At 39.2% G+C, this 26,251-nt stretch overlaps 1 protein-coding gene across 3 annotated transcripts in view; it reads left to right on the top strand.

The window, feature by feature from the left end:
- LOC118019694 (protein argonaute-3-like) overlaps positions 1 to 25,587 on the top strand; it is a 127,582-nt gene extending 101,995 nt beyond the window's left edge. For 2 of the 3 annotated variants that reach the window (XM_035019108.1, XM_035019111.1), the window contains 7 exons: positions 926 to 1,085; positions 2,367 to 2,457; positions 7,428 to 7,622; positions 7,956 to 8,090; positions 10,728 to 10,829; positions 24,399 to 24,598; positions 25,157 to 25,587. In XM_035019108.1, coding sequence (XP_034874999.1) covers positions 926 to 1,085; positions 2,367 to 2,457; positions 7,428 to 7,622; positions 7,956 to 8,090; positions 10,728 to 10,829; positions 24,399 to 24,598; positions 25,157 to 25,265 — 992 coding nt within the window. In that variant the 3' untranslated portion in view covers positions 25,266 to 25,587. Of the gene's footprint in view, positions 1 to 925; positions 1,086 to 2,366; positions 2,458 to 7,427; positions 7,623 to 7,955; positions 8,091 to 8,741; positions 10,830 to 24,398; positions 24,599 to 25,156 lie in introns of those variants that run through there. The other variant, XM_035019109.1, reaches the window with a different exon arrangement.
- The last annotated feature ends 664 nt before the right edge of the window (positions 25,588 to 26,251 follow it).

Genomic DNA, 26,251 nt, shown 5'->3' with positions numbered 1-26,251 from the left:
AAAAAAAAAAAAAAAAAAAAAAAAAACAATGAAAACCTGGAACAGGCTAAAAAATATCCATGCATGACTGGTTAGATAAAATGGCATTTAAAAACAGACTAACTGCTATTGTTACAAATAAGAGCAATTTGTATATTAAGATTCAGAACATACTATATTATTGAGTGAAAATGACAGTTTGCAAAATAGAATGCAAGTTTGGTTTTAAAATGTTTTCCATGTGTTTTATAAGAAAAAAGGTATGTACACTGAACTCTATGGTAGTTATAATGGCAAAGAGGGGGAAGTTACAGGGGCCTTTTATTCTGTACACTGTAAAGACTCTTTTTAAATTAAAAGTTGGAAAATAAGATTGAAAGTTATAAGTATACTATGAATGTAATTGCATTAAAATAATATAAATGAGAAAATTACTGGAATAAAGTGCAATAAAATGCTAACAAGGGATTATGTGTATTTTTCTTTCTGGTTTTTCAGTTATTACGGTTATACTGTTTTTATGGTGACAAAAATATACTTTCTTATCTAAAGAATAAAACAACTGGGAAAATTATCACTAAATGTGTAAGCTAATCTTCAAGGCAATATTGTTTTATTATTATAATTTTTATACACTTCTTTTAAAGATTTTATTTATTTGACAGAGAGAGAGAACACAAGCAGGGGGAGCTGCAGGCAGAGGGAGAGGGAGAAGCAGGCTCCCCGCTGAGCAGGGAGCCCAATGTGGGGCTCGATCCCAGCACCCTGGGATTATGACCTGAGCTGAAGGCAGACCCTTAACCGACTGAGCCACCCAGGCACCCCTGTTATAATTTTTGGTGTCCTGTAATAGGATGGTGTATTTCAAGGGGGGAAATATAGTAGCTTAATTTTCAATAAAATTTGACCTTTTTTCTAACTAGAGGTATTTGCATTTGTTCTACAGCGGAAGTGAAACGTGTAGGAGATACACTTTTGGGTATGGCCACACAGTGTGTCCAAGTCAAGAATGTAATAAAAACATCCCCTCAAACTCTCTCAAACCTGTGCCTAAAGATAAATGTTAAACTCGGAGGGATCAATAATATTCTTGTACCTCATCAAAGGTAAGATAAGATAATCACTTAGTTAAATTTTAATTATTTTTCATACCCTAATTTTTCTGTATATTGCCATATCTAAGATCAGTGTAAGAGACAGTCTTATTGATTCTTGCTATGGAAGATAAGTAAACATTTTAGAAAAGAATTTCAGACACGATTAAGAGAGTCCCTTGTGAAAATACCCTCCCACTTCCATTTTTTAGTATATGCAGAGAACCTCCTGCCCAGCTAGAAAATATTGAGAGCTTTATTTATTTCTTGCTGGAGAGCTCAGATTAACGGAGTTTCTCATTAGCTGATAGTCATCTTCAACCTGGAGTTATGAGACCACTCACTCACCTAGCAAGTAAGGAAATAAGGGAGGGTTTTGGGTGGGGCATATGAATTAATCAGTTAAGTAAGCCATATCAATCCCTGCTGCGGTCATTGGGACGATAGGTTTTACTGTTAGGTCTCCTTCATGTCTAAGAGCTCTTAGGAAGTGTGACATAATGACCTAGAAACAGGTCCTGGAGAAGAGGTGGTTATTTGGAGAATTGGACAACAGGTTTCCTTTTAGTAGGAGCAACTAGAGCTTTAAAAAGTAAAATATCTTGACCAGTGTGCACCACAAATAAGCATTAGAATAAGGATAGACCCATGTGTATTTGACACAAAAGCCCTTTTTTTTTTCTGTTTTTCATCTACTTCCTGTTCCTGTTAAATAATTGAGATTCATAAATGAGATGGATACAGAATTTTAGCAACAAGTCCACAAACTGAGAGACAGTCATTTGAATCTTAAAGGATATAGTTTTTTAAATAAGATGAACAACCAGCTACTTTAAATAATATGTTCTCAAATTTATACTTTTGGCCAGGGGAGAGGGAGTGGCAGATTCCCATAATCCTTTTCAGTGTAAAGTTTAATGATTCTTTTTCTCATTGAGACATTACATAGTTTAAATGTAAGTAGATTACAGAACGGCTGGTACAAACTGGTGGATTAATATGAGGAAGTTTATCATTTTATGTCTGTTACGAAGAATGCTGGCCCTTTGCAACCACCAGCACCACTGCTTAAGGCAGAAAATTGCTCTGAAGAAGACATTGGATAGACCCATTGTGATAGCTTTTACTTCACTGAGTTAGGAATTCATGAATCAAGAGACTAAAGCAGTAGTTCAGGCCTTTGAGGCTGTTCTGTGCTGTGTCAGCAGCTTGCAGTTGTGTTGCAGTAGTATAAACAGATAAATGCATAATGAAAAAATGAATTTTCTAACTCTTTTAAAAAATGTGTTTAAGACCTTCTGTGTTCCAGCAACCAGTGATCTTTTTGGGAGCAGACGTCACTCATCCACCAGCTGGTGATGGGAAGAAGCCTTCGATTGCTGCTGTAAGTGTCATTAGGCAGGTTTATCTTGTCTAAAGTTTAGATGATCAACATTGTGGTTTCAGCTTTTTGAATTTTAATGACACTCTCTTTGAAACCAATTTTTATAAATATATATATATTATATATATATATATATATAGAATCAACTTTCAAATATTCTTTGGATTTTTTTAAAGGAATGATTATTCTCTGGTTTGGGGGCTACAAGTTACATATATATTTATTAAATGAAGCTTATTAATTGTATTACTCAAGTCTTTTTTCCTAATGTATCTATTTGGCTTATGATAATATATTTTCAGTTAGCTTTTGTTCCAAGAGTTTATGTATTTCAGTAGTGTCTTTGTTACAGAAGATGCATTACATAAAAGCTTGGTAGATTGCATTTTTTTTTTTCAGTGTAAAATATCTTCTACCTTTGTCCAATCTAATACTTTTTCACCTGAATTCTTTGTTTTAATACTGCCACTCCGGGCGCCTGGGTGGCTCAGTCGGTTGAGCGTCTGCCTTCAGCTCAGGTCATGGTCCTGGGGCCCTGGAATCGAGCCCCATGTCAGGCTCCTTGCTTAGCAGGGAGTCTGCTCCTTCTCCCTCTGCCCCCGCTTGTGCTCGTGCTCTGTCTCTCTCAAAAAAACTTAATACTGCCACTCCTCCTTTTAACATTTGCCTTTTATATCTTTACCCACCTCTATGTTTGGTAAAGTTTCTGTGTCAGTTCTTTAAGTGTATTTCTTTTCTTTTCTTTTTTTAAGATTTTATTCATTTATTTATTTTAGAGCACATGAGCAGGGGGAGGAGCGGAGGTGGGGGGAAGAAGAGGGAAGGGAAAAGAATCTCAAGCAGACCCCACACTGAGCACCGAGCCCATCAAGGGGCTCAATCTCATCACCCGGAGATTGTGACCTGAGCTGAAACCAAGAGAGTCAGCCACTTACTGGACTGAGCCACCCAGGGGGCCCCTAAGTGTATCTTTTTTTTTTTTTTTTTAGATTTTTATTTATTTATTTGACAGAGAGAGAGAGAGAGCACAAGCAGGCAGAGTAGCAGGGAGAGGGAGAGGGAGAAGCAGACTCTCCGCCGAGCAGGGAGCCCGACGCGGGGCTCGATCCCAGGACCCCGGGATCATGACCAGAGCCGAAGGCAATTGCTTAACCAACTGAGCCACCCAGGTGCCCCCACTAAGTGTATCTTTTATAAACTTCAGAAAGCCAGATAATTTTTTACCCAACTTGAAATTGCTTGCTTTTTTAAAAATGCCAACATTTTTTAAATGTCAACATATTTTAGGCATACTTGATAAATTTCAGAAATTAAACTAAGACTTTTTATGTATTTTTTCTATCACCCATTATGATTTTTACATAAATTTCAAGTTTCAACAATCTGGTACATTTTTTTTATCCATGAAAATGATGTTAAAGTAATGTTAAAATTTTCACCTGACATTCCAAAGCTATCTTCATTAATGGAAGAAATTTGCTTTTATCTGTTAATAAATTATATTGCTTAGGGCACCTGGGTGGCTCAGTTGGTTAAGCATCCGACTCTTGGTTTCTGCTCAGATCATGATCTCATGGATCCTGAGACAGAGCCCTGTGTAGGGCTCCGCACTCAGTGGGGAGTCAGCTTGGAGAGTCTCTCCCTCTGCCCCTCCCCCAACTCATGCACATGCCCACTCGAGCTCTCTTTCTCTCTAAAATAAATAAATCTTTGGGGTGCCTGGATGGCTCAGTGAGTTAAGCATCTGTCTTTAGCTCGGGTCATGATCCCAGAGTATTAGGATTGAGCCCTGTGTCAAGCTCCCTGCTTGGCAGGGTATCTGCTTCTCCCTTTCCCTCTCCCCCTACTTGTGCTCTCTTTCTCTATCAAATAAGTAAAATCTTTTTAAAAATAAAATCTTTTAAAAAATAAATTCTGTTGCTTTTTATTCTTTTTTTTTTTTTTAATATTTTATTTATTTATTTGACAGAGAGAGCAAGAGAGGGAACACAAGCAGAGGGAGTGGGAGAGGGAGAAGCAGGCTTCCCGCTGAACGGGGAGCCCGATGTGGGGCTCGATCCCAGGACCCTGGGATCATGACCTGAGCCGAGGGCAGACGCCTAACGACTGAGCCACCCAGGCGCCCCTGTTGCTTTTTATTCTTATAGTTATGCATGAATTGTCGTTTCAGATGTCCTAGAGGTAGTATGGAGCCACTTCTGATATTCATAAAAATGTTCTTATAGTAAATGGAATTATTTTTTCAAAGAAGAGTTTCAAAAGACTTACTTTGGATTTGCTATTTTGGGATCTATTTTCCAAGAAAGTTTAAGCATAGTTGGATTGTTGGACTTCTGGGTAGTCATTTCCTTTTCTACTAAATCCATTTCTAACAAATACCCACTTTCTTTTATTATTAAGTAGAATGTATTAATTGATTCTTTTTGCTACATGGCTTTATTCCCAAGAACTTAAAGACCATTGTGAAAAATCTAAGTAATAAATGGCACATAGTATAATAGATATTTAATAGCAATATAAATTAACATTTAGATTGCAAAAACCTGGTGTGTTTTAAGAATGTTGAGAAATGCAGGGAATTGGAGTGTAGTATAACAGATTGTGAGGCCAAGTAAGCTTTTGTGTGGCTGTTTGTGTCATCAGAAGGGGTATAGATTTATTTTTTTAGTAGTGAGATACCATTCAGAGGAAAGAAATGGCTAGAGTTCCTTTTTTTAACCTATAGAAGATAAAGAAAAAGCAGATACAATCCCATGTATGTAGTGGACGAGTTCTAGTTCATTTTTTAAAAAACTCTTGATTATTTTCTAGTCTGACCTAACACAGAAGAGAAACAAGAATTTTCTATATTTTGGTTTCAAGTAATAAGTCATTAAAGTACTGACAGGAAGTTAAGTACTCTTTGGAAGTACTATTTTTATTTATTTTTAATTGAGGTATAACTGACATATATTAGTTTTAGGTGTGCAGCATAATGATTCAATATACGTATATTTGTTTTTGTTTTTGTTTTTTAAAGATTTTATTTATTTATTTGAGAGAGAGAGAATGAGAGAGAGCACATGAGAGTGGGGAGGGTCAGAGGGAGAGGCAGACTCCCCGCCGAGCAGGGAGCCCGATGCGGGACTCGATCCAGGGACTCCAGGATCATGACCTGAGCCGAAGGCAGTCGCTTTAACCAACTGAGCCACCCAGGCGCCCCGTATATACGTATATGTTTTTAAAAGATCACCATAATAAATCTGATTAACATCTGTCACCATACATAATTACAAAATATTTTTCCTTGTGATGAGAACTTTTAAGATGTACTCTCAGCAACTTTCAGATATTCAATACAGTATTATTTTTTTTTATTTTTTTAAAGATTTTATTTATTTATTTGACAGAGAGAGACACAGTGAGAGCAGGATCACAAGCAGGGGGAGAGGGAGAGGGAGAAACAGGCTTCCCGCGGAGCAGGGAGCACGATGCGGGGCTCGATCCCAGGACCCTGGGATCATGACCTGAGCCGAAGGCAGACGCTCAACAACTGAGCCACCCCTCAATACAGTATTATTAATGATAGTCCTCATACTGTATGCTTTATAGTACCTCTCAGTGACGTAATTTATTTTTTAACTGGAAGTTTGTACCTTTTGACCCCCCTTCCCCATTTCATCTATCAGCCACTCCCTGCCTCTGGCAACTACCAGTTCATTCACTGTATCTATGAGCTTGGTTGTTTTTGTTCTGTTGTATTTTGTTTTGTTTTATTCCACATATAAGTGAGGTCATATGGTATTTCTCTTTCTCTGTCTGACTTTTTTCATTTAGCATAATTCCCTCAAGGTCCATCCATGTATGCATAAATGGCAAGAGATCATTCTTTTTAATGGCTGAATAATATTCCACTGTGTATATGTGTCACTTTTTTTTTAATCCATTCATCCATTGATGGACAGGTAGGTTGTTTTCACATTTTGGCTACTGTAATACTGCAGTGAACATGGGGGTGCAGACTTCCATTTTTGAAGCACTGGTGTAGATACTACTCTGGAAGAAAGAAGCTGGAGGCAGAGTGTCCACCTGGTTCTCAGCCTTGGCTCTGATCAAAATGTAGACATTTTAAAAATATTCGTGTCCCGGAGATCATTCTTCAGTAGGTCTGTGAGTAACTATAGTCAAGGTGAATTTTTAAGTTCATGCTTCCAAGTTTCCTTTACTCCAAACACATAATAATATTAAACAGTATACACACAGAGAAAATTAAGATAATTACTCTCAAAACCAAGATTAATTTCTTTAAGGACTGGATGCAGAACACAAACACAATGCAATAAGAGGGATTGTGGATTCAAGCCTCTGGTCTAGGACATTGCAGTAAGAGAGGAAAAATTCTTTTAAAATTTATGAAGCTTAACAGTTCTAAGATGATGTTTCAGAGTCTTAAGTATGGCTTCTGGGGTGGTTTGCTAAAGTATAAAAGATATAAAGAGAAAGACTCTTGATCTCAGGGTCATGAGTTTGGGCCCCACTTTGGCCATAGAGTTTAAAAATAAAAACAGATTTTTTAAAAAATATAAAGCACAGCCTACTTATAGGAAAATAGTTCACTGGGGTTTTTTTTAAGATTTTATTTTTAAATAATCTCTATACCTAATGTGGGTTTTGAACTCATGACTTCGAGATCAAGAAGTCACACACTCCACCAACTTGAGTCAGCCAGGCATCCCAGAAAATAGTTTTTAACCCTATACTGAGTCTTTTTTTCTGTTCTCCCCTGGGAATTACGGATTTTTTTAATTACTCTCAAAATGAACTAAAAATGAACTTTTATTACTCTCAAAATAAATAATAAGGTTGTAATAAAATACAAATTTAAATGAAATCCATGTACTTTTTTTCCATTTTTTTTATTGTGGTAAAATTCATATTGATGTAGTTTTGATTGTCTTAATTTCTATTTTTCTTTACTTTTTCCAACCTAGGTTGTAGGTAGTATGGATGCCCACCCAAGCAGATACTGTGCCACAGTAAGAGTTCAGAGACCCCGACAGGAGATCATCCAGGACTTGGCCTCCATGGTTCGAGAACTTCTCATTCAGTTTTATAAATCAACTCGGTTCAAACCTACTCGTATCATCTTTTATCGGGATGGTGTTTCAGAAGGACAGTTTAGGCAGGTTGGTTGCCTGGGATCTCATTATACTATGGTTAAATCAGATACTGTGTTTATAATATGGTGTCTAGTCTGAGGTTAGAAGTCTTAATTAGGTTGAGAATTCCCAAAGTCAAAATTTGATACTTCTTAGAGTATCTCTTCTAAGATGTTTACTATGAATTTGTAAGCCTTGATTGCTAAAATCATGCTCTGGTAATAGTTAAAATGGAATAGAGAAGTATATTTAGCTGTAAAGTGGTAAGATCAAGAAGTCCTAAGACTAAATCATGATCTTACTTTGAAGTATATAGAGAACAGCTGACTATGTCAAATCTTTCCATATCATCTCCTCTAGGTATTATATTATGAACTACTAGCAATTCGAGAAGCCTGCATCAGTTTGGAGAAAGACTATCAACCTGGAATAACCTACATTGTAGTTCAGAAGAGACATCATACTCGATTATTTTGTGCTGACAGGACAGAAAGGGTAATCTTACATCTGTTGTAATACTATTATGAAACAAGCTTATCTCATATAGTTCATAGAGCACTAAACAGCGGCTGTCTGCCCACAGCATGGGTTCCAGTGTATAGTAGCAGATCTCAGCTTACCACACTGTGAGTAGAGAAGCGTCAAAGTAGGTTGTTACTTTTTAACTGCCTAGAATGTCTGTTAACACTCCCAAGTGTTCGGAATCCCGTTAATGCTTTTTGTTATTGTGAAGAAACTCATAGTTTTAAAGTTATTCTTTCTATTCCTATATGTCTTAAATGTTCAGAGGGGAAAAGGTGCATTTATTTTCAAAAATATCTTGTAAAAATCATTTTTTTTAAAAAGCTAGGAACTTTCTAGAATGGTTAGTAGAAATTCATGCAAAGCAACTTTTAAATAATGTGTCCTTTAAAATTCACAGAATTTTTTTAAAGATTTTATTTATTTTTAAGTAATCCCTACACCAAATGTGGGGGGCTCAAACTCACTACACTGAAATCAAGAGTTGCATGCTCTGCTGACTGAGCCAACCAGGTACCGCCCCACAGAATTATTTTTTATATTTTGTAGTATGACTCTGTATTTTTATAATTAGAGAAGGAGGGGTAAATACCTAGGGAAATCTGTCTTCTTGTTTACATGCAGCGTAGGCGAGTAGCAGTCTTGGCCCCCATCTTTCAAACCTTGGAGCAGAGAAATCTGAGGATTGCAAGTGTTGGTGTCTCCTTGGAGAAAAGGGGTCAACAGAAAAGACAGAGAGGAGTGTATCTCTGCTTTGGTATATATTTAGCCTTTGGTTACACTTTCCGTGTAACTTTGGGCAAGTAACTTAACACCTCTGTGCCTGTTTCCTTCCCAACAAGGTTTGGGTGATATTAGTATTTTCCTTTATTGGGTTGTTAAGAGGATTAAGTAAATTAAATTATGTAATGTATCCAAAATGGTGCTTGGCACATACTAAGCACTCAATAAAGGTTGGCTAGTAGTTGTAGAGTGGTGGTGATGGTGGTCACAATACAGGAAAAGAAATCATAATAGCAGACATTGTTCTAGGTATGTGTCATAAATTTAACTCATTTAATCTTCACAACACCGTAAGGTATTTGCTATTATTATCATCATTTTCCACAGGAAGAAACTGGGGCATATGAGGTTAAAGAACAAGGTTATAAAGCTAGTAATTGCTAGAGCGAGGACTCGGGTCAAGCAGTCTGGCTCCAGAGTACTCATTATCACTGTCCTATAGCACCTCTCTAATAGCAGTAGTGAGAGTTCCTTATTATGGCCTCCTGGTTGTTAAAGGCATTTGACCCCGAATTACTGGGTACATTTTTGTACCTAGAAAACCAAATGTTTCTTCAACAGGATTAGGAATACCTAAGTTAGATTTAATGATTACTAGCATCTGATGTTTAGTCATGCTAGTCCTTCATTCGTCTACTTCTCTTTCACCTTTGTTCTAAATACTACTACTACTAATATTTGAGAGATAATTATAAATGAGGAATCAGAGGCACAGAGAGGTAAGATACCATGCCCTAAATAGCCCAACTAGAAACTGGTGGGGCCGTGATATGAACCCATTCTGCTACTTCTCTAAGTAGAGTAAAACTTTTTATATGTGTTAATTTGATTTATGTGTTAAGAGTAAGCATAATTTAGTTGATTATGAACTATTTTTGTTTTTTACTTGGTGAAGGCTAACTGGTATACACAGCTATAACTCAAGCCACTACCTGATAGTAGTCCCTCACATGCAGAAAGAATATCCGAGTAGTAAAATGGTTTTTAATTTGTTAGCCTTATAAATCTAGACTTAGAATTACTGATTTTAAATGTGTTTAGGGATAAAGAGATAGAGGTGAGTATACGTATGCATTCTAAAGTGTTTTATTAGAAGCCTTTCATTATCAGAAATTTTGAACCATTTCATTCATATTCACATCATAGCTATGCGTGGTACAGATTTCCTTACAGGATGTTGAACTGCTAGTATGAAATAAGAGGAATAGGGCCTTTGCAGTCCAGTTCTGTATTTGACTCCCAGTTCTGCCTTTTATTGTGTGCTGTTCAGCAAAGTATTTCATATTCCTGAGCCCAAGGTTCCCGAACATGTGGGAATAATACCTAATTAACAGGAATTTACTGATTGGAAATAATGTATGTTATGTGCCTGGCCCATATATGGTTAACAAATGGTGACTACAGTTGATGTTATTGTCAGCATTCTTTCTCTCTAAAAATACAGTGTTCTCCAAGGAAAATGCTAGTTTTCATAAATTACACATTCAAGAGTACCTGCTGTTCCCAGTTACCATAAATTGGAGCAGTTAAAGTAATTTTTAAAAACTTTTTTAAGTGTTCCACCCATATTGGGATCACCTACTAGCTAAGCACCAGTAGACACTTAGTAACTTTGTTGTTTATCAGCTCTCACTTTCAGCAACAGGTAAGAATAGGAACCAGGACTAGAATAAGCTCTGCTATTAATGCCTGCTCAAGTAATATTTGAAGCTGAAAGTAGTGAAACACAGGATCAGCCTATATATATTTATATATTTTTTTAAAGTGCTTTCAGATACATTCTTTACCTTTGTCCTGTTTGTTTAAACTTTGACCAAACAAATCTAGGTTGGAAGAAGTGGCAATATCCCAGCTGGAACAACAGTTGATACAGATATTACACACCCATACGAGTTCGATTTTTACCTCTGTAGCCATGCTGGAATACAGGTAAGCCTACCCTGTGGGTGAAATGTTCTAATTCAGGAACTTCCATTCTTATGTATCTTTTTTTAAATCTCAGAAAAAGGAGAAAAAAACACTGTTCTCTGCACTCCAAATTGTTTCCACATTTCACTGAGGTGAAACTCTCAGTAAATAAATTTCTTCCCCTTCTTTACCTTGAGTTAGGGGCTTATTTCTATGAAAATACCAGAATATAAGTAGCCTAATAGAACGAATCTGCCCAAACTGAGTCCTCAGTTTAACCTAAAACTTCAAAAAATTTAATATACCTGATTCTTCCTTTGACATTTGCCTCTTTTTGATAATAATACTTCACAAAGTTTTGGCATTTACTGGCAGATATTGAGCATGTGAAAGAGTTTAATTGTAGATTTACAGCTTTAAGTTTCAGTTAAATAATTTTTTAAAAATTTTTTATTGTTATGTTAATCACCATACATCACATCATTAGTTTTTGACGTAGTGTTCCATGATTCATTGTTTGCGTATAACACCCAGTGCTCCATGCAGAACGTGCCCTCTTTAATACTCATCACCAGGCTAACCCATCTCCCCACCCCCCTCCCTTCTAGAACCCTCAGTTTGTTTCTCAGAGTCCATAGTCTCTCATGGTTCGTCTCCCCCTCCGATTTCTGCCGCCCTTCATTTTTCCCTTCCTACTATCTTCTTCTTCTTCTTTTTTTTTTTTTTAACATATAATGTATTATTTGTTTCAGGGGGATAGGTCTGTGAGTGAACAGTCTTGCACAATTCACAGCGCTCAGCATAGCACATACCCTCCCCAGTGTCTATCACCCAGCCACCCCATCCCTCCCACCCCCCACCACTCCAGCAACCCTCAGTTTGTTTCTTGAGATTAAGAATTCCTCATATCAGTGAGGTCATATGATACATGTCTTTGTCTGATTGACTTATTTCGCTCACCACGACCAAGTGGGATTTATCCCTGGGCTGCAAGATTGGTTCAACATCCGCAAATCAATCAACGTGATACAATACATTAATAAAAGAAAGAACAAGAGTCATATGATCCTCTCAATAGATGCAGAAAAAGCATTTGACAAAGTACAGCATCCTTTCTTGATCAAAACTCTTTAGAGTATAGGCATTGAGGGTACATACCTCAATATCATAAAAGCCATCTATGAACAACCCACAGCGAATATCATTCTCAGTGGGGAAGAACTGAGAGCTTTCCCCCTGAGGTCAGGAACACGGCAGGGATGTCCACTATCACCACTGCTATTCAACATAGTATTAGAAGTCCTAGCCACAGCAATCAGACAGCAAAAAGAAATAAAAGGCATCCCATTCGGCAAAGAAGAAGTCAAACTCTCACTCTTTGCAGATGATATGATACTTTATATGGAAAACCCAAAAGACTCCACCCCAAAACTGCTAGAACTCATACAGGAATTCAGTAAATTGGCAGGATATAAAATCAATGCACAGAAATCAGTGGCATTCCTATACACCAACAACAAGACAGGAGAAAGAGAAATTAAGGAGTTGATCCCATTTATAATTGCACCCAAAACCATAAGATACCTAGGAATAAATCTAACCAAAGAGGCAAAGGATCTGTACTCAGAAAACTATAAAATACTCATGAAAGAAATTGAGGAAGACACAAAGAAATGGAAAAACGTTCCATGCTCATGGATTGGAAGAACAAATATTGTGAAGATGTCAATGCTACCTAGAGCACTCTACACATTCAGTGCAATCCCCATCAAAATACCATCCACTTTTTTCAAAGAAATGGAACAAATAATCCTAAAATTTGTATGGAACCAGAAAAGACCCCGCATAGCCAGAGGAATGTTGAAAAAGAAAAGCAAAGCTGGTGGCATCACAGTTCCGGACTTCCAGCTCTATTATAAAGCTGTGATCACCAAGACAGCATGGTACTGGCACAAAAACAGACACATAGATCAGTGGAACAGAATAGAGAGCCCAGAAATGGACCCTCAACTCTGTGGTCAGCTCATCTTTGACAAAGCAGGAAAGAATGTCCATCTTCAACAAATGGTGTTGGGAAAATCAGTTAAATAATTTTAAGAGTCTTATTCTTTTCATAAAATCATTTTGTTAATTTGTTAGCTTTGTTACTTAGTGGAACATAAGCTTTAATTCAGTGCCTCTTAAACTTTCCAACAGCACAGTGAATCCATGTTCCTTGGATGTTTGAGAGAATGTAGCCCAAAATTATTTTAGGTTACTTGCCCTTGATTAAAACAAATTGCAGGGGTGCCTGAGTGGCTTGTTAAGCATCTGCCTTCGGCTCAGTTCATGATCTCAGGGTCCTGGGATCACATTGGGCCCCCTGCTCAGCAGGGAGTCTGCCTCTCCCTGCTGGCTTGTGCTCTCTCTCTCTCTCAAGTAAATAAATAAAATCTTTTAAAATAATAAATAAATAAAAATAAAACAAGTTGGGGGCGCCTGGGTGGCTCAGGTGTTAACCGTCTGCCTTCGGCTCAGGTCATGATCCCAGGGTCCTGGGATCGAGCCCCACATCGGGCTCCCTGCTCCGCGGGAAGCCTGCTTCTCTCTCTCCTACTCCCCCTGCTTGTGTTCCCTCTCTCGCTGTCTCTCTCTGTCAAATAAATAAAATCTTTAAAAAATAAATAAATAGGGCGCCTGGGTGGCTCAGTTGGTTAAGCGACTGCCTTCGGCTCAGGTCATGATCCTGGAGTCCCTGGATCGAGTCCCACATCGGGCTCCCTGCTCGGCAGGGAGTCTGCTTCTCCCTCTGACCCTCCCAACCCTCCCCCCTCTCATGTGCTCTCTCTCTCAGTCTCTCCCTCTCAAATAAATAAATAAAATCTTTAAAAATTAATTAATTAATTAATTAATTAAATAAAACAAGTTGCAGGAAGATGTCCTATACTGAACAGCTGTATCTTAAAGCTTTGTATGTTGTAAATACACTAACCCCCATTTCAGTCTTACAGCTTTAAAATTATCCCACTCATTTATCTATGTTCTTATATCTACTCCTCTTCATAATCAATGTTGTACATTTTCACTGTGGGTGGTTAACAATCAATTAGCAAAACAAAAGTTAAAAGTACCTTCCAGAGATAAAGTTTGTAAAATTGGAGCGCATATTTTTTTTTTAAAGATTTTTTTATTTATTCATTTGAGACAGATACAGAGAGAGAGCATGAGCAAGGGGGAGAGGCAGAGGGAGAGGGAGAAGCAGACTCCCCGCTGAGCTGGGAGCCCGACGTGGGACTTGATCCCAGGACCTAGAGATCATGACCTGAGCTGAAGGCAGACACTTAACCATCTGAGCCACCCAGGCGCCCCAAGGAGTGCATATTTTTAACCTAGTGTTTCTTCCATGTACCCCACAGAACATTACTGCTATGACTTCTCAATAAATATTGTAGAGTAGAAAAAAAGATACTCTGTTCAGATGAACTCTGGAAATGCTGGTTAAAAAGATTTTTTCACTCTACAATTTTTGGATACCACTGATATGCAAGTGATCACAATGGGTCTTAAAGGCAGGATATTTCATAGTTTATTTAACCAGAAATTTTAGGGACAGTTTTCCTTTAGGACACCAAATTGAAACTTTGCTTTAGTCAGCAAATAACCAGGAATATTTCACAAGGACTAAAGATGGTTTTTACACATCTTCCTAGCTTTATTAGAATTTTCAAACTCCCAGAAAATTGAAGGAGAGATAAAAAGCTTCCAGGACAAACAAAACTAAAGGAATTTGCAAACACGAAACCAGCCCTACAAGAAATCATGAAAGGGGTCCTCCTAAAAGCAACATAGACCAGAAAGGAACACAGACAATATACAGTAACAGTCACCTTACAGGCAATACAATGGCACTAAATTCCTATCTTTCAATAGTTACCCTGAATGTAAATGGGCTCAATACCCCAATCAAAAGACACAGGCTATCAGACTGGATTAAAAAACAAGACCCATCGATATGCTGTCTGCAAGAGACTCATTTTAGAACTAAAGACACCCCCAGATTGAAAGTGAGGGGGTGGAAAACCATTTACCATGCTAATGGACACCAAAAGAAAGCGGGGTGGCAATCCTTATATCAGACAAATTAGATTTTAAACCAAAGACTGTAATAAGAGATGAGGAAGGACATTATATCCTACTTAAAGGATCTATCCAACAAGAAGATCTAACAATTGTAAATATCTATGCCCCTAACATGGGAGCAGCCAATTATATAAGGCAATTAATAACAAAAGCAAAGAAACACATTGAGAGATCACAACCAACACCAAAGAAATACAAACAATTATAAGAACATATTATGAGCAACTCTATGCCAGCAAATTAGCTGTCATCATCAAGACAGTATGGTACTGGCACAAAAACAGGCACATAGATCAATGGAACAGAATAGAGAACCCAGAAATGGACCCTCAACTCTATGGTCAACTCATCTTTGACAAAGCAGGAAAGAATGTTCAATGGAAAAAAGACAGTCTCTTCAACAAATGGTGTTGGGAAAATTGGATAGCCACATGCAGAAGAATGAAACTGGACCATTTCCTTACACTACACACAAAAATAGACTCCAAATGGTTGAAAGACCTCAATGTGAGACAGGAGTCCATCAAAATCCTTAAGGAGAACACAGGCAGCAACCTCTTCGACCTCAGCCGCAGCAGCTTCTTCCTAGAAACATCGCCAAAGGCAAGGGAAGCAAGGGCAAAAATGAACTATTGGGACTTCATCAAGATAAAAAGCTTTTGCAAAGCAAAGGAAACAGTCAACAAAACCAAAAGACAACCGACAGAATGGGAGAAGATATTTGCAAATGACATATCAGATAAAGGGCTAGTATCCAAAATCTATAAAGAACTCATCAAACTCAACACCCAAAGAACAAAGAATCCAATCAAGAAATGGGCAGAAGACATGAACAGACATTTTTCCAAAGAAGACATCCAAATGGCCAACAGACACATGAAAAAGTGCTCAATATCGCTCGGCATCAGGGAAATCCAAATCAAAACCTCAATGAGATGCCACCTCACACCAGTCAGAATGGCTAAAATTAACAAGTCAGGAAACGACAGATGTTGGCGGGGATGCGGAGAAAGGGGAACCCTCCTACACTGTTGGTGGGAATGCAAGCTGGCGCAGCCACTCTGGAAAACAGTATGGAGGTTCCTCAAAAAGTTGAAAATAGAGCTACCATATGAGCCAGTAATTGCACTACTGGGTATTTACCCCAAAGATACAAAAGTAGGGATCCAAAAGGGTACGTGCACCCCGATGTTTATAGCAGCAATGTCCACAATAGCCAAACTGTGGAAAGAGCCAAGATGTCCATCGACAGATGACTGGATAAAGAAGATGTGGTATATATATACAATGGAATATTATGCAGCCATCAAAAGGAATGAGATCTTGCCATTTGCAACGACGTGGATGGAACTGGAGGGTATTATGCTAAGCGAAATAAGTCAAACAGAGAAAGACGTATCATATGACCTCACTGATATGAGGAATTCTTAATCTCAGGAAACAAACTGAGGGTTGCTGGAGTGGGGGTGGGGTGGGAGGGATGGAGTGACTGGGTGATAGACACTGGGGAGGGTATGTGCTCTGGTAAGTGCTGTGAACTGTGCAAGACTGTTGAATCTCATATCTGTACCTCTGAAACAAATAATGCAATATATGTTAAGGGAAAAAAAAAAGGTAACAGGAGGGGAAGAATGAAGGGGAAATCGGAGGGGTAGACAAACCATGAGAGACAATGGACTCTGAAAAACAAACTGAGGGTTCTGGGGTGGGGGGGAGGATGGGTTAGCCTGATGATGGGTATTGAGGAGGGCACGTTCTGCATGGAGCACTGGGTGTTATGCACAAACAATGAATCATGGAACACTACATCTAAAACTAATGATGTAATGTATGGGGATTAACATCACAATAAAAAAAATTAAAAAAAAAAAAAGAATTTTCAAACTCCCAGAGATCAAAAACAGGAGTCTTGTTTTTTACCAGCTAAAATTAAAAATCCAGTCATTTCTAACCAGTATAAGAGATTATTTTTTCATATCACTATTTTTATCAGTGATTAACAGATCCTTCAACAACATTTTAGCCAAATTCCATAACTTCTTGACAATTTTATTGGTCTTATTGGTGTTATTTTCTCCCTTCCCCATTTTATTTTGAGGTAAAATTCCCACTCATTTTTTTTAAGATTTTATTTATTTCATTTCTTTCTTTTTTTTTTTTTAAGATTTTATTTATTCATTTGAGACACAGGGATAGAGCATGAGCAGGGAGAGAGGCAGAGGAAGAGGGAGAAGCTGGCTCCCCGCTGAGCGAGGAGCCCGATGTGGGGCTCGATCCCAGGACCCTGGGATCATGACCTGAGCCAAAGGCAGATGCTTAACCATCTGAGCCACCTAGGTGCCCCTTATTTATTTATTTCGGACAGAGAATGAAAGAGAGCATGAGGGGGCGGGCAGAGGGAGAAGCAGACTCCCCACTGAGCAAGGAGTCCAACATGGGGCTCGATCCCAGGACCCTGGGATCATGACCTGAGCCGAAGACAGACTTTTAACCGACTGAGGCACCCAGGCACCCCTCCCACTCATTTTTAAAACTTAAATTTATAAATGAAGTCAAAACTTGCTACTCCCTTCCACCCTTCATCTGCCCAGGATAGGCCAGAGCTTTAGTCCTGGTAACTTTGAGAAGAGGAGAGGACCATGGCCTGACTGAGATACCTCTTTCCCCTCCTCCTTCTCGGACTCTCATCTGGTATTCCTGACTGCCAGCCTGCTGGTGGTTAGGAGCTGACAGGAGCCTTTCTGTAGTCTGTTCTGATTCTTTCTGATGCCATAGCCTCAGGGTTGAGGACCCTCAAAGGGCAGCAATGTCTTTCTTGGGGCCCATCAATGGTATAGACTCTTCCATTAGGTTACATATCCCATTGCATGGGCTCCACAGCTCCTGCTCTTCTGCTCACTTTCATTCCTCTAGGCTCCCAAAACTCTTTCCAGGAATTCTCACCGTTCCAGCCTGTGGAGTTGGCAGAGGGGGCCTGTGGGCTCTGAGGTCAGAAAGTGTCCAGCTGGGGCCTGAGATAATAGCCTCCCTTTCCAACAGGCTCTTATCTGATTTTATTATGTGGTGCCTCAGTTGTTTAAGCCTCTGACTTCGGCTCAGGTCATGATCTCAGGGTCATGGGATTGAGCCCTGCGTGGGGCTCCGCATTCAGTGGAGAGTCTGCTTGTCCTTCTCCCTCTGCCCCTCCCCCAGCTCATGCCTGCATGCATGCACACTCTCTCTCTCAAATAAATAGATTTTGTTTATATCTATTTATATATATTTAAGTAAAACAGATTTTATTTATTTGAGAGAGAGCATGCATGAGTGGATGGAGGGGCAAAGGGGGAAGGAGAAAGTGAAGGAGAGAATCTCAAGCAGACTCCATACCAAGCACTGACCCCATAGTGGGGCTCGGTCTCAGGACCCTGAGATCACAACCTGAGCCAAAACCAACAGTTAGACACTCAACCACTCAACCAACTGAGCCACCCAGGCACCCCAGGCTCTTATTTTATAATGGATTCTCTTCGAGTCCCCCTTATGTGTCTTCATGGGAGAGAGCATACCTTTCCTCACAACTAAAATTCCATGTTTTCACAAAACCCATAATCACTCTCTTCCCCTCCTGGGTGGATAGGGGGTAGGTGAGAAGAGGCCAGAGCCAGGATAGAAATAATAAAAGCTGTCCTGAACTGGCTCCTCTCAGTGAGCCCTTGAGGGGAGCTGGCTGGCTCCAAAGATTGGTAGCTCCTTAGACTGTGGGATGCCTAGCGTCTTTCATCTCTGCTTTGGGCCTTAGTTGAAATTCCAGGGCAGCAGGGGGGAAAAAAAACTCACTTGACATACTGTTAGGACCGTGTCAACTGGGTGGAGCATGTGGCCCCTCTGAGCCTCCAGAGGGAGTTCTCCTGAAGAGATAAATGCTTCCCGTTCAGGAATCAGAGCGCAGGCAGTGTCCTAAATTATAACTTCCTAACACAAATCACCAAAACTTCAAAGATATCCTTCACTATTGTTTAACAATCCTTTGATTCTCCTTTTGTTAGCTCTTACTGCCATTTTCCATGGGTCCCTAACCTTGGTCCCTTGCCCCAACACTCAGCACATGACCCCTTCCTCAGTAAGAAATTATACTGTCAGTCATGCCTACTTTCTTTCCTGAAAAAAGGTTCAGTATGTGCTGTTGTTCACATTTGCTCTGGCCTGCCTTGAGTTGGTCTTAGTTCACCAGTTATCCTCTTTCTTGTATCTTCAGTCTGTTTGAAGCTCCCGATTCCATTCCCTTACCTTACAGTTGCCCCGTCCTAAAATACAGTTCCTTGATCCTGCCATTTCCCTTCAAGTTTTTCTCCCATATCTTTTCATTTTTAACTAAACTGTTCTTAAAACAATAGCCTAAAGACACTCACCTGAAATTTAAAGAAACAAATAATATAAGGATATAGAAGAATTGAAACTTCACATTTTGCCAGTGGGAGTGTAAATTAACATGACCATTTTGGAAAACTGTCATCATCTACTAAAGTTAAATATATGCATGCTCTATGACCCAGGATCTAGTCTGCTCCAGGATAGCCAACAGAAATGCGTATCTGTGTTCACCAAAAGATAGTACATTAATGTTTATGGTAGCACTCATAGCCAAAAACTACAAATGGTTCAAATGCCCATCATCAAGAGATTGGATAAATAGTGTATATTTATATAACAGAATATTCTACAACAAAGAGAATGATGCAACAATGTGGATGTGTTTCATAAACACAGTGTCAAACCAAGGAAGTCAGACCCAAAGGGCACATACCTATGATGCTATTTATTATAAAGTTCAAAAGCAGACATAATCTTTAATGTTCCCTATATTGTGAAAAGTCTGGTTACCAAGAGCAGGGTAGGTAGGGTGTGGTGACCAGGAAAGAGGCTTCATGGTTGTAGTTAATGTTTAATTTCTTGATTTTGATGCTGGTTTCATAGGTATTTTTACTTTGTGAACAGTCCTCATTCTGTACACTTAGGGTCCATGGGCTTTTCTCTATATATTTATACTTCTGTAAAATGTTTACGTTAAGAACAGAGAAGACTACCCTTGGTTATTTCCTCTTCAATTTACAGCAGCCTGATGCTGTTGCTCCTTGAGCTCTAAACACCTGAGACTGTTGCCACTCACTCATGGACACCATCTGCCATTTGACTTCCACACACGTTTTTCTCCTTTCATCTTGCCTTTCCCTTTGTTCTTGGTTTGGTTTAAATTTTTAAGTTTCAATAATCTATATGACTTTGAAATCTCGTCTTACAAACACAACTTTTCTCCTGATTTCCAGACCTTGAGGTTGCCTTTTGACTGCGCCCTCTCACCTGCCACCCCTATCTGAGCAACCCCTCAGCCCTGTAGAATTTACCTTCTCAGTCTCAGACCCTTCTCCTCTGCACTTTAGTTCCAGCTCTCATTATTACTCTCCTGTACAATTGCAAAATGATCCTAAGTGCCCTCATCTAATCTGTTATCCGTCAGATTGATTAAAACATAGATAAGACCCTGTCATTCATCTACTTCGTGCTACATAGCCATTAAGGTGAAGTCTCATTTTCTTAGGACAACATACAGACTCAATTCCTGATGTCTGCATACTACTCCCTTTACTTCTGCTACACCCTCAGTCTGTCTTGCTTTTTTCTCCCGCTCTTCCCTTCTGCTCCTCCTTCCCTCTCTTTTTCTCTTCCTCTATTATCTCCTCCCTTTCACATACACAAACACACATAAACACAGTGTGACTGCAGCCACTCTAAACTGTTTTTAGGTAGTTCTCAACTTTCTCCTGCCCGTGTTGCTCCCTTACCTTAATTATTCCTTCCCTAACTTACTGTTCATCCTTTAAGACCCATCTTGGGCATCACCTCCTCCCAGAGCCTTTCTTATATCCTTCCCCAAGACAAATGCCCCTCCTCTGCACTGCCTGAGCACCCTTTCATACCTCTTTGTTGCATTCATTAGACAACATTGTAACCATGCTTTTGTTTCTCTTCCTCTCCCCGTAGTCTATAAGGTCCCAAAAAGCAGAGACTACTCACCCATTCAATCAACAGATATTTATTGTGGCTACCTCCTAGAAGATAGGTGTTGATACCATGTATACAAAGTGAACAAGTAAATACAATCCCTTCCTCTTAGAGTTTATTGGGGGAGACATACACTAAGTAAGTAATCTCACAAATATATATTTATAAATTGGGATAAAAACAATAAAGGAAAAGTAAAGACAGGAAGAAAGATTTTAGTGGGGACCTGATTTAGATTGGGAGATCACAAAAAGCTTGAGAAATGACATTTAAGATAAGATCAAGAGGAGTAAATTGGAGTTATTAACCAAGCCAAGAACGGGGAAGAAAATTCCTGCCAGAGGCACATACAGGCTCTTTGGTGGGAAAAAACATTACCCATTGAGGGAATCAAATAAGGCTGTGACCACAGCATTAAGGTAGGTTAGAGAGACCAGCGTGGGCTGGATGTATGAGCCTTTGGGGCAGAGATAAGAACCTGGATTTTAGTCAAAGTGCATTAGGAAGTCATTAAAAGGCTTTAAACTGGACATTAATGTTATTAGGTGTGTGTATGTGTGTGTTAATTCACTCTTACTGAAGTACAGATTCTACTGGGGAGTAAAAGTGGTGTTGGGGACCTCAACTAGGAGTCTATTAACATAGTCCAGGCAAAAGATGATTGTGATTGGGACAAGAACAGTGATAGAGAACTGAATGAATCACATTTAGGTAGGGTTTTTGCCCTGTCTCTTCCCTGTACCTGGAATGCTCTTTCCCCATCTCACAAGCCCTCCTTTATCATTCAGAGCTCACATCCATATCTCCTCATTCATTACTGTGTGCCTGGCACCTGATATGGGACACGGCATACAGTGAGTGTTCAGTAAATATTGAAATGTGTGAATGTACAATATAAATGCATTATGAGTGTATAATTTGAGGAAGATAAGATTTGGTAATAATTTGAATTTTATCCCCAGAATCTTGCACAGTGTCTGACAAATGGTGCTCAAATATTTGTTAAAGTATTATTAGCTCATCTTTCTGCTTTTCTCCTTTGCCATTGCCATTTCCTTACTTCAGACCTTCATCATCTCACGCTCGAACTAATGCAGCAGCCTCCTGGGTGCTCCCCTTGCTTTCAGTCTCTTCCTGTTTCTAATCCAGCCTCCATGTTATGACTATTATATTTATAAGACTCCAATCTCATCATACCTAAAGTCTCTCCTGTCAAAAAACATAAACTGGGGCACCTGGGTGGCTCAGTTGGTTGGGCGACTGCCTTCGGCTCAGGTCATGATCCTGGAGTCCCAGGATCGAGTCCCGCATCGGGCTCCCTGCTCGGCGGGGAGTCTGCTTCTCCCTCTGGCCCTCCCCCCTCTCATGTGCTCTCTCTCATTCTCTCTCTCTCAAATAAATAAATAAAATCTTTAAAAAAAAAAAACACCATAAACTGTGCAGTACTTTCCCTGCTGCTTATAGGTGAAAGTCCAAATTCCTAAGCATGTCGTTCAGTCTGATCCCAGACTTTACTTTAAAGCTTTGCTTTTTTCCCTCATGCACCATACTCTGCTCATACTGGTCCGTTAGGTATTCCCCAAGTATACCATGAAATGTTATGCCCCCTCTGCTTTTGGTAAGGCTGTTTATTCTCTATGGTGTGCCCTCACCCTAACCACCCAAACAAGGCCAGATCTCACTCTCCCCTTGGTGAAGAACAGTTACTTCCTTTGGTATTCTCATATAGGGCTAAATGCTGGTAGTACTATAGCTTTTATTAGTTGTCTTATAATTATAGATGCTGTATCTCCTCTACTAAATTATGTTTTCCAAAAGAAAGGAAACCTTTGACTTTGTCAACTTTGTTTTTCTTTGAATCTGCAGTACCTAACTAACATAGTAACTAATACAGAGGAGCTCAACTAAATGTTCTGGGTTTTTATTACAGTAAAATTACATAACATACAACTTACTTACCATTTTAACCATTTTTAAGTGTACAGTCCTATCGCATTAAGTACATCCACATTGTGTGCAGCCATACCACAGTCTATCTCCAGAACTTTTTCATCTTCCCTGACACTCTGTACCTATCAAACACTAACTCCCCATTCTCCCTTCCCCTGGCCACTGGCAACCACCATTGTACTTTCTGCCTCTCTGAAATTGACTACTCGTTACCTCATATAAGTGAATCATACAATAGTTGTCCTTTTATGACTGGTTTATTTCATGTAGCATAATGTCATCAAGGTTCATCCATGTGTCAGAATTTTCTTTATGTGTGTGTGTGTGTGTACTACATTTTATTTTTCCATTCACCTATCATCAGATACTTGGGTTGTTTCCACCTGTGGACTATTGTGAATAATATTGCTTTGAACAAGGGTATGCAGATATTTGTTTTGAGTACCTGCTTTTATTTCTTTTGGATATATACCCAGAATCAATTAAATATTTTTAATGAATTATTAAATTAGAATATGTTTTATTTTACTAATGTACAAAAGCTATTTTTTTTATATAACTTAGTCTGTGCTGAGTATTTATTTAAAAGTTTAGAAATCAGGGGACTCCTGAGTGGCTCAGTCGTTAAGCGTCTGCCTTCGGCTCAGGTCATGATCCCAGGGTCCTGGGATCGAGTCCCCCATCAGGCTCCCTGCTCAGTGGGGAGCCTGCTTCTCCCTCTCCCACTCTCCCTACTTGTGTTCCCTCTCTCACTCTCTCTCTGTCAAATGAATAAATCTTTAAAAATAAATAAATAGGGGCGCCTGGGTGGCTCAGTCGTTAAGCGTCTGCCTTTGGCTCAGGTCATGATCCCAGGGTTCTGGGATCGAGCCCCGCATCGGGCTCCCTGCTCCGCGGGGAGCCTGCTTCTCCCTCTCCCAATCCTGCTGCTTGTGTTCCCTCTCTCGCTGTATCTCTCTCTGTCAAATAAATAAAATTTTTATAAATAAATAAATACATACATACATACATACATACATACAGCAGGGGCACCTGGGTGGCTCAGCCGGTTAGGCTTCTGCCTTCGGCTTGGGTCATGGTCCCAGGGTCCTGGGATCAAGCCCTGCATCGGGCTCTCTGCTCTGCGGGAAGCCTGCTTCTCCCTCTCCCACTCCCCCTGCTTGTGTTCCCTCTCTCACTGTGTCTCTCTCTGTCAAATAAATAAAAAATAAAATTAAAAAAAAAAAAGTTTAGAAATCAACAGAATATGGGGCACACCTGGGTGGCTCAGTTGTTAAGCGTCTGCCTTTGGCTTAGGTCATGATCCCAAGGTCCTGGGATTGAGCCCCACATCGGGCTCCCTGCTCCACAGGAAGCCTGCTTCTCCCTTTCTCATTCCCCCTGCTTGTGTTCCCTCTCTAGCTGTCTCTCTCTGTCAAATAAATAAAATCTTAAAAAAAAAAAAAAACAACAACAGAATATGCCATTGCCTCTCTACAGGGTACCAGCCGTCCTTCACACTATCATGTTTTATGGGATGATAACTGCTTTACTGCAGATGAACTTCAGCTGCTAACTTACCAGCTCTGCCACACTTATGTGCGCTGTACACGATCTGTTTCTATACCTGCACCAGCGTATTATGCTCACCTGGTAGCATTCAGAGCCAGATATCATCTCGTGGACAAAGAACATGACAGGTAATATAAAAACACAACAAATAGAGATTTTCACTCAAATGCAAGTATGGTCGGCATGTTAGGACTTTTCTTGAGAAATCTCTCTTGAGTGTTTCCATGTAGTTTCCTTCCTGTTCACCATAAAGTACTGCCATTTAGAATTAAAGTTCCAAAGACTGTTAGAGGAGTCAGTGATCCATGTGAAAAGCAGCCATAGGCGAACTGACTGCCCAAAATAAGGGTTCCCATTAAAAGGTACACTTTAGGCTTATTAGTACTAGAATGGTATAGTGATTTAGTTGCTTTGCCAAATTAATTCAAGGGAGAGATTGTTGTTGATAGACAAAATGAGAGTATGCCTGGGTTTTACTTCTAAACAATCCTGGGGAGGCGAGAGAAGTAAGACAAAATTGGCCTCGAGTTAATAATTATTGAAGCTGGGTGATAGAAATGTAGCAATTCATTATACCAGCTTCTATTTTCTTTTAATATTTTTGAAATTTTCTACAAGTAATATTTTTCAAAATCACTACATCAGAATAGGGTTTGTTTTTGTGTTCATTGCCACTTCTCTTACAGTGCTGAAGGAAGTCACGTTTCAGGACAGAGCAACGGACGAGATCCACAAGCTCTTGCCAAGGCTGTACAGATTCACCAAGATACCTTACGCACAATGTACTTTGCTTAAAAAGTCCAAGAATATTCTCTGAGAGGAAGAACTGAAAGGTGCATCGACATACAGCATATGTTTCCAGTGGAGTCAGTTGAGTGGGGATGCCTCCAGCCATACAGCAGCCAACACTGTGTGGGGACCAGTGTCTGATTTTTATGTTGATACAAGGAAGATTGTTTACTTCATCAAGGAACACAGCACCATTATGCAATATGAAACCAGCCAACTGCTTTTTTGTGCGGTCTCCTTAGGAAGTATCGCCATTGTTTTGTTTTCACTTTCTTGTAGTCTAACCCTTTTAATGCCTTTACCTCAAGTTGCTTGGCAGCACAACTATCTTTGCAAAAAAAAGTAAAGAAAAAGTAAATGACAGTTTAAAAAAAACACACACCTACATGAATAATCAAAGTGATTGTTCACGATTATGTGTGCAAAAAAATTAATGTGCATTCGTGTATTCTTGTAAAAGGTATCTGTGTATATTTTAAATATATACATGTATACTTCATATGCATATATATCTGGATCTACATTGATAATAGATATATATGTGTCTGTTGCGTGTATTTTATAGTTCATTCCTTTGGGGAACTTTCTTTCCCTTTTATTATCTTACCAACACCACTTTGATTTTTCTCTCTACCTCCCTTTCCTTCATCTCCTACATTTTTTTTTTCCTAATGCTACCAGTGACATTCAGATGTTCGTGTATCTGGTTCATTTGGATATGAAGCATGGCAAACTAGATTTTTATTTTTATTTTGCACACCCTACTCCGGTCTCTTGTCTCATACACAATTCCAAGTCCTCAACTCTTGATACTGCTTTCTTAAGAAACAAAATTATTATATATATATATGTAACTATATATATATATATATATATATATAATGTTTCTGTGAGAGTGTGTGTCTGCCCCCTCCTGCTCTGAATTTACATTTGCCATTTGTACAATGTGTACATAAGCAGTAGCAACCTTAAACTATTCTTTTTCTTTAGTT

The sequence above is a fragment of the Mirounga leonina genome, unplaced genomic scaffold (genome assembly GCF_011800145.1).
Source record: "Mirounga leonina isolate KUSES-001 unplaced genomic scaffold, KU_Mleo_1.0 Mir_173, whole genome shotgun sequence".
NCBI classification, from domain to species: domain Eukaryota; kingdom Metazoa; phylum Chordata; class Mammalia; order Carnivora; family Phocidae; genus Mirounga; species Mirounga leonina.
Note: the sequence above shows the minus strand (reverse complement) of the source record. Positions and strands in the feature narration are given on the sequence as shown.